At 42.0% G+C, this 13,495-nt stretch overlaps 1 protein-coding gene across 2 annotated transcripts in view; it reads right to left on the reverse strand.

Annotated features, from left to right (window-relative positions):
* Nucleotides 1-13,495, reverse strand: part of LOC134577572 (Golgi integral membrane protein 4-like) — a 106,871-nt gene that overhangs the window by 32,205 nt on the left and 61,171 nt on the right. For both annotated transcript variants that reach the window (XM_063436385.1, XM_063436384.1), the window contains exon 9: nucleotides 12,483-12,682. In XM_063436385.1, coding sequence (XP_063292455.1) covers nucleotides 12,483-12,682 — 200 coding nt within the window. The remainder of the gene's footprint in view (nucleotides 1-12,482; nucleotides 12,683-13,495) is intronic.

Here is a 13,495-nt window from a genome sequence, read left to right on the forward strand (position 1 = left end):
AAACCTTTAAAATTGCAATTAAAAACATACCTGTAATGCAGCCTGATCCTCCTACTGTGATATTATTAAAGGGACACTTTAATCACCAGAACAACTACAAATCTACAGTTGACTCAATGCATCTCTGATTGGCTTGGGCGGCATTGGATTCTGATTGGCTTGGGCGGCATTAGACTCTGCCCCCGGCATGCCTCCTAAGCCTAGATCAGCAGAAGTGACAATCTCAGCCAATCCGATGCTGATGATGACAGCCAAGGAGGCAGAACAGGGGCATAGCCTGCACTAGCAGACGGGAATAAAGGTAATATTTTACTATACTTGGGGAGTGGGGGGGCAGATAGTGTTTTTAGCATTATAGGGTCAGGAACACAGGTTTGTGTTCCTAACCATGTAGTGTTCCTTTAAGCTACACTATCTGTTTCCATTCAAATGCTTCCTACAGTGAAGCATACCAGAAAGAAATTGCATGCACAGCAATCACAACAATCCACAAATCCAATGTTTCTCCATGAGAAGCATTAAGTCCAACAATTCTCGCAGAGAAGCACAGGACACGCAACCTTTGTCCGGCTTCAGCATACATTGCATTCTTAGGCCAATCAAAAAAATATTCAGTGTTTTATTCTAATTAAGTCCAAAATGTCTACTGGCCATCAGTCTAACAGCCATTAGGGGTCTGTTTGCTTTATTTAGCTTAACTCCGCCCCATTAACCGGTCACTGATTGGAAGGTAATTGTGTAATCTGAGCTGCCAACTTGACTCCTTCTCCACTGTACTTTTTAAAGTCTTGCTAAGAGGAAAGGGACAGATGAGGGGATTGGCTGTGGGCGGCTTCTTCCCAACAGCATGTGCATCCTACAATTCCTAGCATGTGGATTGCAGGATAAAACTTACCAGGAAAGGTTAAAGGATCTTAACATGTATTGCTTGGAGGAAAGACGAGACAGGGGGGATATGATAGAAACATTTAAATACATAAAGGGAATCAACACAGTAAAGGAGGAGACTAGATTTAAAAGAAGAAAAACTACCACAACAAGAGGACATAGTCTTAAATTAGAGGGACAAAGGTTTAAAAATAATATCAGGAAGTATTACTTTACTGAGAGGGTAGTGGATGCATGGAATAGCCTTCCAGCTGAAGTGGTAGAGGTTAACACAGTAAAGGAGTTTAAGCATGCGTGGGATAGGCATAAAGCTATCCCAACTATAAGATAAGGCCAGGGACTAATGAAAGTATTTAGAAAACTGGGCAGACTAGATGGGCCGAATGGTTCTTATCTGCCGTCACATTCTATGTTTCTATGTTTCTATGTTTCTGTTGGATGTGCACCAGGTATTGCAGGAAACCTAAAGCAGCTGCCTGCAGACTTGTTTTGTAGCCTTTACCACCATGCTGATAACTGGAAATAGTATAGCCGGAAAGGAAGTCTTGTTTCATGTTTTTGTTCCTCAGCCTTCACTGCGAAGGATAAAAAAAATAATAAACATGAACTTTCCAGCTATACATTTGCAAGTAGTGTGCCCATTACCTCATTTATTTCACTGAGATTTTAGCTTCTCCTTAATGAGTGTGCACACAACCTGTACATCTACATGTATGAGGTGGAAGAGAGGAGCTTACTTGGGATCTCTTCCCCCTACTAAATCTGCCTTAAGAAATAGTCCCTTCATAGTACTTGAATTTAGTAAGGTTTGGTGGCTTACAGGCAGATTTCTGCAATCTGTACAGAGCTTTGAAATGACAAGTACTCCAATTTAATGGACTTTATTTAATTAATTTTAGGGCGATCACCGCTTCTTCCTAAATCCCGAAACTCAAACGCCACATGGACACTATGGACATATCACAAAACAAATAAACTTGACAATGCATGAGCCATTATGTTTGATTTAAGATTCAGAGTTCCATCCCTGGCTCCAAAGAAAGAGGATTGATCTCATTGAACAGAAAAATAAATCAGGAAAAGCAGTAAAAATAAATAAAAAATTAATAACAAAGAAACCTATATATGTTCCCTCCCTCTGCAGTTTTAATTCACAAGAAGTAACCAGTAAAGTATACAGATATTAAACTATATATTTAGCAGTACAAGGATTGGCCCATTTTCACATCCTTTTGGTTCGTCTGAATTGTTTTTCCCAAAAGGATTGCATGAACGAAAACCATCCAAACTGAAATGCCACATTTCCAAATCAAAAAAAAAAACATTTATTTTTTCTAAAATATTGATTCGGCTGAACCAACGCATTCCGCTATGCCCAAGTCTACTGTTAGATAGCATTGTTCCCGACAGTAGTGTCAGGATCGGGACAGGGATCCAACACGCAGGGTACAAACAGTAGCCAGATACGTATACCGGACCTTAGAATGGCCGGACTAACGTAAGTAGTACAGTATAGAATGGTCAAAGACAAGCCGAGGTCAAGGGTAACAGAAGACAGGTACGCGAGAGACAAGCCGAATCAAGGGTAACAGAGATAAGCAGATTAAGGTAAACAAGCCGCGTCAAAACCAAAAGGGATAATAGAATACACAAGCACTGAGTGACTAGAACAAGCTAGAACCACGACAGGGCAATGAGCTAATGAAAGAAGCTCTGTTAAATACCCTGTTCAGAGCAGTAACCACACCTCCGAGGCGTCCTGATTGGTCCTGCAGCAATTGAGTGACAGGTCGTTCCGGAGGAGTGTCCTGATGACAACTTCCTGCCTAGATGCTGTAAAAGGCAGTCACTCCCTCGCGGCCGGCCTTGCATGACCGGATAGACCGTGGGGAAGGGAGCCATCAGGCCGTCTGGATGGAGGAACAGCTAAGTCTCTACCTCTTTCGGAGGTAGAGACCACAGGTACCCTGACAGTACCCCCCCTCTCAGATACGCCCACCAGGCGGAATACACCAGGGCGAGAAGGGAATCGAGAGTGAAACGCCCTGCGGAGACGGGGAGCATGCACCTCCTCCTGAGGTACCCAACTTCTCTCCTCAGGACCATAACCCTTCCAATCGACCAGATATTGCAGTTTCCCCCGGGAGATTCGAGAATCAACGATGGAATTGACCTCATACTCCTCCTGACCCTCCACCTGAACTGAGCGGGGAGGGGCGATCGTGGAGGAGAACCTGTTACATATTAATGGTTTTAGCAAGGAAACATGAAATGAATTAGGAATGCGTAAGGCATTAGGCAACGCTAAACGATACGCAACTGGGTTAATTTGAGACAGTACCCTGTACGGTCCAATATATCGAGGAGCAAATTTCATGGACGGCACTTTTAACCGAATGTTTCTAGTACTTAACCATACTCTATCGCCTGGAACAAACACCGGTGCTGCCCTTCTACGTTTGTAAGCGTGTTTTTTAACCAGCGTAGAATTGTGCAGAAGGATTTGTCGAGTTCGATCCCACAACTTTCTTAAATCGGCAACATGAACATCCACCGACGGTATCCCTTGAGAAGAAGACTCCGAAGGAAGGATGGAAGGATGAAAGCCATAATTCAAGAAAAAAGGGCTAGAATGCGTAGAATCACAAATGAGATTGTTATGTGCAAACTCCGCCCAAGGAATCAAACCGACCCAATCGTCCTGGTGTTCTGAAACGAAACAACGTAAATATTGTTCAACTTTTTGGTTAGTGCGTTCTGCCGCTCCATTGGACTGAGGATGATAGGCAGAGGAGAAATTCAATTTGATGCCTAGTTGGAAGCAGAATGATCTCCAAAAACGGGAAACAAATTGGGAGCCTCTGTCAGAGACAATTTGGGAAGGTATCCCATGCAAACGGAAAATCTCCCTGGCGAATATCTCCGCTAACTCGGGCGAAGATGGGAGTTTAGGTAAGGGAATGAAGTGAGCCATTTTAGTAAATCTGTCTACCACAGTGAGGATGACAGTCTGCTTTTTAGAGATAGGCAAATCAACAATGAAGTCCATTGCCAGGCAGGACCAAGGCTTTTCAGGAACCTCTAAAGGGTGCAGAAATCCGCATGGAAGCGAATGGGGTAGCTTGGTCTTGGTACAAACTTCACATGCCCCGATGAATTCTTTAATATCCTTGCGTAAGTCAGGCCACCAAAAATCTTTAGAGACCAGCGCATAAGTCTTGCGGATGCCAGGATGCCCAGCCACCTTGCTGTTATGGAGACAGCGTAGCACCTCCAGTTGGAGAGCGGCAGGAACGAAGTGTCGATCCCCAGGGGTCTGTTTGGGTGCCAAATGCTGAAACTTCATGATCTCAGAAAGCAATGGAGAGTGAATCCTGAGATTCGTGTTCGCGATGATATTCCCCTTAGGAACTATGGAGGACAGAAGTGGTTCAGTTATAGTGGATGGTTCATATTGACGAGACAAAGCATCGGCTTTAGAGTTCTTAGAACCAGGTCTATATGTAAGTACATAATTAAAGTGAGTGAGGAACAAGGCCCAGCGAGCCTGCCTGGCGGACAAGCGCTTAGCCTCCCCAATATAAGACAAGTTCTTATGATCCGTTAGAATAGTAACAGGGTGTAGTGTCCCTTCCAGTAAATGTCTCCACTCCTTTAAAGCCTTAATGACCGCTAACAGTTCCCTCTCCCCGATGTCATATCTGCTCTCAGGCCCAGAACATTTTTTAGAGAAGAAACCACAAGGGTGTAACGGTTTATCCACCCCTAACCTTTGAGACAGAACAGCCCCAACTCCTGTCTCAGAAGCATCGACCTCGAGCAAGAAAGGCAGAGTCGTATCAGGATGAACTAGAATGGGAGCTGAGGCAAAAAGTTCCTTGAGAGTCTTAAAAGCACTAAGAGCTTCCTCAGACCAGAACTTAGTATCAGCCCCTTGTTTGGTCATATTGGTAATAGGCGCAATGATAGAGGAGTAACCCTTAATGAAGCGCCTATAGTAGTTGGAAAAACCAATAAACCTTTGGATAGCCTTGAGTCCTTTGGGCAAAGGCCAGTCTAAAATAGATTGGAGTTTACCAGGATCCATTTTAAAACCTTCCCCAGAAATCACGTACCCAAGAAAGTCTACCTGAGACTGATCAAAACTGCACTTCTCCAATTTGCAGTATAGACCATGTTGCAGAAGTTTGTGTAACACCTTTCTGACCCGTCTATGGTGAGTCTCAATCTCCTTAGAGTGTATTAGTATGTCGTCCAGGTAAACAATAACACAATCATGCTGAAACTCCCTAAGTACCTCATTAATCAAATCCTGAAATACTGCAGGAGCATTGCATAGTCCAAATGGCATAACAGTGTATTCGTAATGGCCATACCGGGTATTGAATGCCGTCATCCACTCGTGACCTTGCTGGATTCTCACCAAATTGTAAGCCCTTCTGAGATCTAACTTGGTGAAGATTTTGGAGCCCTTAAGACGATCAAATAACTCGGTAATCAGTGGGATAGGATAGGCATTTCTGACAGTTATTTTATTCAAGCCTCGGTAATCGATACAAGGTCTCAGCGTGCCATCCTTCTTAATGAAAAAGAACCCTGCCCCGGCCGGAGAAGAAGACCTCCTGATGAATCCCTTTTCTAAATTCTCCTGAATATACTCTTCTAGAACCGAGTTTTCCTGAACAGACAAAGGATATACATGGCCCCTCGGAGGCATAGTCCCGGGTAGAAGCTTAATTTTACAGTCAAATGACCTGTGTGGCGGCAAAGAATCGGCATTCTTCTTGTCAAACACTGCCCTTAAGTCTAGGTAAAGGTCTGGTATTTGTCTTTCTGTGGACTGAGTAGGATTCTCCTGTATGTTAATATTAGCTAATGGAGAAACCTTGCACAAACACCGATCCTGGCAGCCCTGGCCCCACGAGAGTATCTCCCCTAACTCCCAATCGATAACAGGGTTATGTTCTTTCAACCATGGATACCCCAGAACTATGGGAACGGAAGGAGACGAAATGAGCAGAAGAGATAACTTCTCCACGTGTAGGATACCAACATTTAAATCAATGGGTATGGTCTCACGAAAGATAACAGGGTCTAGTAGTGGTCTACCATCTATGGCCTCAACGGCCAAGGGTGTCTCCCTTAGCTGGGATGGGAAATTGTTTTTACTAGCAAAGGCTTGGTCGATAAAATTCTCAGCAGCACCGGAATCTATCAAAGCCATAGCCCTTACTACTTCCCTCCCGCAAGTTAAGGAAACTGGTAGCAGAAGCCTGTGATCTTTATAATTAGGAGTAGAGGACAATATAGAAACACCCAAGGCCTGTCCTCTAGAGAGACTTAGGTGCGAGCGTTTCCCGGGCGGTTAGAACAGTTCGAGAGTAAATGACCCTTAGCTCCACAATACATACACAAACCCTCTCTTCTCCTGTACTGTCTTTCCTCCTCAGAGAGGCGGGTATACCCTATCTGCATAGGTTCAGGAAGCAAAGATACCGTGGAGTCAGGACTTGGAAAAGCGGGGGCTAACCTAAAAGAAGGTCTCCGGTTCCTCTCTCGAGTGTTCTGTCTCTCTCTTAAACGTTCATCTATACGAGAGATGAACGAAATTAAATCCTCTAAATTCTCGGGGAGTTCTCTGGTAGCAACCTCATCAAGGATTACTTCAGATAAGCCATTCAAAAATACATCCATATACGCCTGCTCATTCCACTTGACCTCTGACGCCAGAGACCTGAACTCTAGAGTATAATCCACCAGTGTTCGGTTCTCCTGTTTCAGACGCAACAGTAATCTGGCTGCATTAACCTTTCTACCTGGAGGGTCAAATGTTCTTCTAAAAGCAGCTACAAAGGCGTTATAGTTATAAACTAATGGGTTATCGTTCTCCCATAATGGGTTGGCCCATCTCAGAGCTTTCTCAATAAGTAGGGTGATAATAAATCCTACCTTTGCCCTATCTGTAGGATAAGAGCGAGGTTGCAATTCAAAGTGGATACTAATTTGGTTTAAGAAACCACGACACTTCTCAGGAGCCCCACCATAGTGTACTGGGGGGGTAATGCGAGAAGAAGCACCCACTGTGGCTACCTCTAGACCTGAACCGACAGGAGAAACAGGGGTATTACATATCTCCTCTGGTGGGTTATTGGCACGAGATAATAGAGCCTGTAGCGCAAGCGCCATCTGATCCATTCTGTGATCCATGGCTTCAAACCTAGGATCGGGAGAAGCCAGCTGACTGTTTGTACTTGCAGGATCCATGGGCCCTGTCGTAATGTCAGGATCGGGACAGGGATCCAACACGCAGAGTACAAACAGTAGCCAGATACGTATACCGGACCTTAGAATGGCCGGACTAACGTAAGTAGTACAGTATAGAATGGTCAAAGACAAGCCGAGGTCGAGGGTAACAGAAGACAGGTACGCGAGAGACAAGCCGAATCAAGGGTAACAGAGATAAGCAGAGTAAGGTAAACAAGCCGGGTCAAAACCAAAAGGGATAATAGAATACACAAGCACTGAGTGACTAGAACAAGCTAGAACCACGACAGGGCAATGAGCTAATGAAAGAAACTCTGTTAAATACCCTGTTCAGAGCAGTAACCACGCCTCCGAGGCGTCCTGATTGGTCCTGCAGCAATTGAGTGACAGGTCGTTCCGGAGGAGTGTCCTGATGACAACTTCCTGCCTAGATGCTGTAAAAGGCAGTCACTCCCTCGCGGCCGGCCTTGCATGACCGGATAGACCGTGGAGAAGGGAGCCATCAGGCCGTCTGGATGGAGGAACAGCTAAGTCTCTACCTCTTTCAGAGGTAGAGACCACAGGTACCCTGACAAGCAGCTTTTAAACAGCAATTAGTATGCTCACAGATAGTGGTGTCCATGACCCACTCAATAAGGCTGAATTTCTACTTGCCATTGGACAAGTTGTAATTTCGAGCCCTGTGTATACATATATACATATATATATATGTCACAAAATAATATGCAAAAGGGTTATAATAAGTACAATATTATTTTAACTAATAAAAAAAAAAAATGATGTGTTTTCATTTACGCATTAAAATATTTAATTTACTAGAGAACGACATATTCAACATATAAAATACAGAAATAAAAACTGTGGATAGCTTTGAAATTTCGAGTTCAGAAACCAGCAAGATACAAGAGGGAGGATTTTTCCACAGCAAGACCCATGAAAGAATTTGAATTTCTGCAGCACAATTCTGTTTTAGAAATTACATGAAAGGAGAGCACCTCCTTTATTTGTTATAAAAGCACACAGCAAGACATGCAATATAGACGTCAAAGAACAAGTCCTGCTATTCAACTCAACCATATCCACACGGAATGCCCCAAAGAGACCTCCACAGGCTGAATAATTAACAGAAAAAAAAATAATAATAATAACGAACTGTAGTCTGAAACTACTTAATTAAAAGCATTAAAGGTTTCTGATTTTGTCTCCACTTTGTGAAGTTATTTTTTTTTTTTTTTTTTTTTTATTGACACAGATTTCCAGTGTACAACATTTACTAGATTGTCAATTGGCACAAATTAACCCGTAATCTTTATTCCCAGCTTTCAAAATGTACCAGTTAATTGGAAGACTGGTTATTTAAAAAAAAAAGGTCTAAAATAAAGAAGCCATGTTTATTTTGCTAAGTTTTATTCTTGAGCAGAGATTGCACAGCAAACTCGGTAGATCCCTAAAGGGTTGAGTTGTTATGTTGACTGACTTCGTGCAGAGACCAAAAGGAAAAAATAATAAATAAAACAAATCAAAAAATAAGGTGATCAATAACCCTTTCACCAAAAACACAATGATACAAATCTCACGCTTTTTAATTCCAGTTTCCACATCTAAAAAACATTTTTAAAATAAAAACTTTGTTGCATCAGTAGGTAAAGATACGGTGCTGGCTGTAACAGCTGGGAATTCGAAGCACAATACTGCCTCCTATGTGGAAACTGGATTGTGTTAAGTTGCATTGATCTTCAACTCCACAAATGTCGAGAGGAAATACAATGTATACAGGTCTATAGTTAATATGTTCATCAATAATGTATCCTGAAATTCTTTCTTTGGGAAATAAGGACTACCCTGTCAAAGATGACTAAAATCAGGAACGGGACATGATGTGCCAGTAAATTAAAGCACAGCTATTTAAAGGTACATGATCACTCTACCTACCATGTCACCACCAGAATAAATACACACTCATATACATCCATCCATGGACGTCCGCATGGGGGCGGGGGCAAGAGGGGGCACTTGCTCCCCCCTGGATGTTTCAACATGCCCTGTCCCCACAGACAATTTTCCCTTTGATTGTGACAGCTCAGTCCGAGGGAAAGAAGGAGGGAGGTGCTGGATTTCGTTTGCCATAGGGAGCACTGTGATGCTCCCTTCCGAATCACCAGCAATTTGGTGCCTTAATGCTCCGCCCCTGCATTCAGGCTCTGCCTCCCACACGCAAGCACCACCCCTCACAAGCTCCGCCCCTGTACCCACACGCCGGAAGGAAGAAGACAGACTTCACCTCCCAGTGCTCCCAGTCTCCCACAGCCTTCAGTGACAGGTAGGCTTCAGTCCTTGACCGTGATTGATTTTGGGTGTGTGTGTTTGATAGTGAGCGTGTGTGTGTGTGATAGTGAGTTTGTTTGTGTGTGATAGTGAGTAAGCTTGTCTGTAGTCAGCATGTGTGTCAGCTTGTTGTAATGAGATGTGTGTGTCAGTGAGCTTATGTGCAAGCGAGCTTGTGTGTCAGCTAGCTTTTCTGTAGTGAGCGTGTCGTCTGTAGCGAGCATGTGTGTCAGTGAGCTTGTCTGTAGTGAGCTTATGTGTGTCGGGGAGTTTGTCTTTAATGAGCATGTGTGTGTCAGAAAGCGTGTCTGTAGTGAGCATGTGTAAATGTGTCTGTGAGCTTGTGTGTGTGTGTGAGTTTGTCTGTAGTGAGTATGTGTGTCAGCGAGCCTTTTCTGTAGTGAGAATGTGTGTGTGAGTCAGTGAGTTTGTAGTGACCACCAGTGTATCAGTAAGCTTGTCTGGAGGGAGCATGTGTGTGACAGTAAGCTTGTCTGTAGTAAGTTTGTGCTTGTATACCAATGAGTTTGTCTGTAGTAACCTTGTGTGAGGTCTAGTTTGTACTAAGTTTGTGTGTGTCAGCGAGATTGTCTGTCAGTGAGCCTATTTGTGTGTATCAGTGAACTTGTGTTTTTATGTCCATTAGTTTGTGTATCAATGAGATTTGTCTGTGTGCTTGTGCCAGTGAGATTTTCAGTGTATGGATGGGAGTATGTTTACTGTAGAATTAAAATTATTTACATTGGCAGAACCAATATTTTGGACTAGAAAAGTAAAAAAAAAAAAAAAATTATATTATATATACACACACACACTAAATGCAACAAATACTTATAGGGCTGGCATACAATGTTTTTCCAAGGCTGCTTTGTATCCCCAGTCCAGTTCTGAAAAAAGGGTTCAAGCATTGAAGTCATTGCAATTAAGCTCCCCCTCCCCCTGGGAAAATTCCTGCGGACGTCCATGCATACATCGTGTACTGGTCATGTTTTAATGAACAGGGAATAATGTGCGGTTCACCTCCATGCAGTGTGGGGCCTAGTCTTAGGCCTAGTCTGGGATTTAAGCTCCTAAGTGGCTCAATCAGTGGCTGTAAGTGAAAAAGTTGCCTTAACTTTAAATGTTTCCCTTAACCCCGAAACTACCTTGACATACTGACCCTAAACCTTATCCCCTAAAATGTCCTACCACTAACACTAATCTTAACCGTTAACCTTTAACCATATACCAACTCACTAACCCTAAACCTTAACTCCTATAATATTGTAACCTTTACACTAATCCTAATCATGTACACTAAAAGTGTAGACTGTCTCCACTATCCTAATGCTTATTGGAACTCTAAACCCAGAAATGAATAATGTTATATAAAAAAGATACCTAAAGATAAAAAAAATGAACTTGGGAAAAATAATCTGAAGGTTTGGGAAAAATTGTGACCTCATGGTTTAATACAATGCCTTCAGAACCTCTGAATGGTATTGCAGTATTGCTATAACCGAACTTGGTTCACAGTGATTTACTTTCTCTCATATGTCTCTCCATTTAAAAAATAAAATAAAAATAATAATAATAATAATTATATCTATTAAACATACAAAGTCTTTCTTTGATGACTCAGATATATGTAATCTGAACTAAAAACTGACTGAATAAAGTAAATGCTAAACAAAAACTTATACGTATAGAGCTGATGTTGCTACCAAATGATTCTTATCTACAGTACCGAGTGGCGCTAATAAAAGTGGATGTATTTTCAGAAAAAAACATCTAGGAATTTCCAAGTATTTACAGCATTACGGTTTTCTGTCAGACTTACTACCTGTGTCTACTAAACATAAATTGGATAATGCATTCTTGAAATCTCCCGAGTTCTGCATTGCTTACTAATTCATTTCTTTCTGGCACTCAAGAACGGTCATCGTATTTTGAGACAAAGTGTATTGCAAATACAGACAGTATTGTTCTTAAAGGGACACTATAGGCAATATAGCCATTTCATCTCATTAAATTAGCACTGTCCCCCATTCAATGTTGAATAATTTTTGAGCACTTTAACAGCGAGTGTGGATCAATGACCATCCAAAGCCCAGCCCCCACTGGAGGTATGGCTAAGCAAGGGGTTTATCTCTTCCTTAGTCATACAAGTTCATACCAGCAATAAGAGAAAGCGGTCAGCTGACACTAGGTTGAAAGCGGTCAGCTGACACTAGGTTGAAAGTGGTCAGCTGACACTAGGTTGAAAGCGGTCAGCTGACACTAGGTTGAAAGCGGTCAGCTGACACTAGGTTGAAAGTGGTCAGCTGACACTAGGTTGAAAGCGGTCAGCCAATCATTGCCGCCCAGAGTAATGTTTCCTGATTAGTTTTAGCAGCACAGAGGGGATGGACTGTTGCTTAGGATGAAAACATTAAAGACAGTTTAATGCTGAATGGAAGGACGGACCCTGGGGACTCCATATACTAAAACCACTTCAATGAGATGAAGCATTTACAATGACTAAAGTGTCCATTTAGCCAGCTTATGTGCAATGTTGGGAATATTTGCAAATAGCTGTACATGCAATCGATGAAAATGAGCCTTCTTCTTCACCAGGACCTAGGCATGAAAAATAGCGATTTAATGATACCAATGTGTCCACTAACTTCTAAAGTATAATCCCCAATTTACTGCCGGATTAAAAAAAAAAAAAAAAAAAAAAAAAACACATCTAAAAGTAATTTACAGACAAGTCATTTTAACAATAGCAGAACTGATGGTTAACGCAGAATGTTCCACCGTCACAGCACCACATCTCCAAATGCAATAAAAATGTACGACCGTGGAGTATTGTCAGCTTTTTCAGAGAAAGAAAGAACAGCAAGCGCAATTATCCTTTTAGCAAATGCTTTCTAGAATGAAGTAAGAAACCTAAAATCATTTCAGTGTGTGGTTGAACAGGCAATAAATGGATTACACAGCACGAAAGATTAAATCAACGCACAGTGGATAAAAATAATGCATACCTCTGAATAGGCACCGGCTTATTGACAGTCAGGGAGCTAACTATAGGCTTTGGATAATTCAAGACAACAGGATGTGGGACATCTTTCTTCTCAGGAACCTTGTTGGGTTGTTGCTCCTTGTCCTGTGGTTTCTGCTGCGGCACCTTGTTCTGCTGTACTTGTGGAACTTTATTTTGTGGTACCACTGCTTTCTCTTCTTTCTTTATAAGCAAAAAAACAAAAAAGACCATCACAGAGTATCTCAGGACCACAGAAATTGTTCTTACATAGAAATAATACGATGGGAAATATATATAAAGATACGATCAGCGTAACCGTATTTACAAAGCAGGAGAAAGGTTAACACACTGAGGGTCTACAATATCTACTTGAACTCAGACAGCCACGTAACTGCATTCTGGCTGGCAATGGATCATGGGAATAGTGGCTCACATGAGGCTAAATGTTTGCATTTACCGGACCTTGATTTACACTGTAAATATAAGGCATCAATTAGGATTTGCGCAATGTAATAGCAGATTGCATAGATAATTAGAAATAAGAGAAACCAGCTGGAATATAGGGGGGGGGGGGGGTGGAGTGATTTTATTTACTGCTGGTTGTACAGAATTTAGTGCTTAGTTAGAGATTAGACAACAGTCATCCAAAAATAACATTGTGCCAAATTATACAGAATAGAATTTCAGCCGAGCGCAGTGAAATGCATTGAGTGAAATGTATTACTACATTTGTTGTCAAATAAGCCTTTACCTATCTGCTCTCAGTATTATCAGAGTTAAATACCAACATGTTCTACACAAGTGGACACTTTCATCCACCGCCCCCAAAAGACACGTCCGATTTTGCATTATGCTTAGAGTTTGTACATTTAAAAAAATATATGGTCAGATCAATGATAGATCACTATAGCAGCAGTTATATATCTGGTATCGAAAAAGATGAAAAATGTTTACTAACCAAACTCCTATTGCTAATAACAAGAGTTGTACTTGGCTTGTGGGACTAGGAACGAG

The sequence above is a fragment of the Pelobates fuscus genome, chromosome 11 (assembly GCF_036172605.1).
Source record: "Pelobates fuscus isolate aPelFus1 chromosome 11, aPelFus1.pri, whole genome shotgun sequence".
Taxonomy (NCBI): Eukaryota; Metazoa; Chordata; class Amphibia; order Anura; family Pelobatidae; genus Pelobates; species Pelobates fuscus.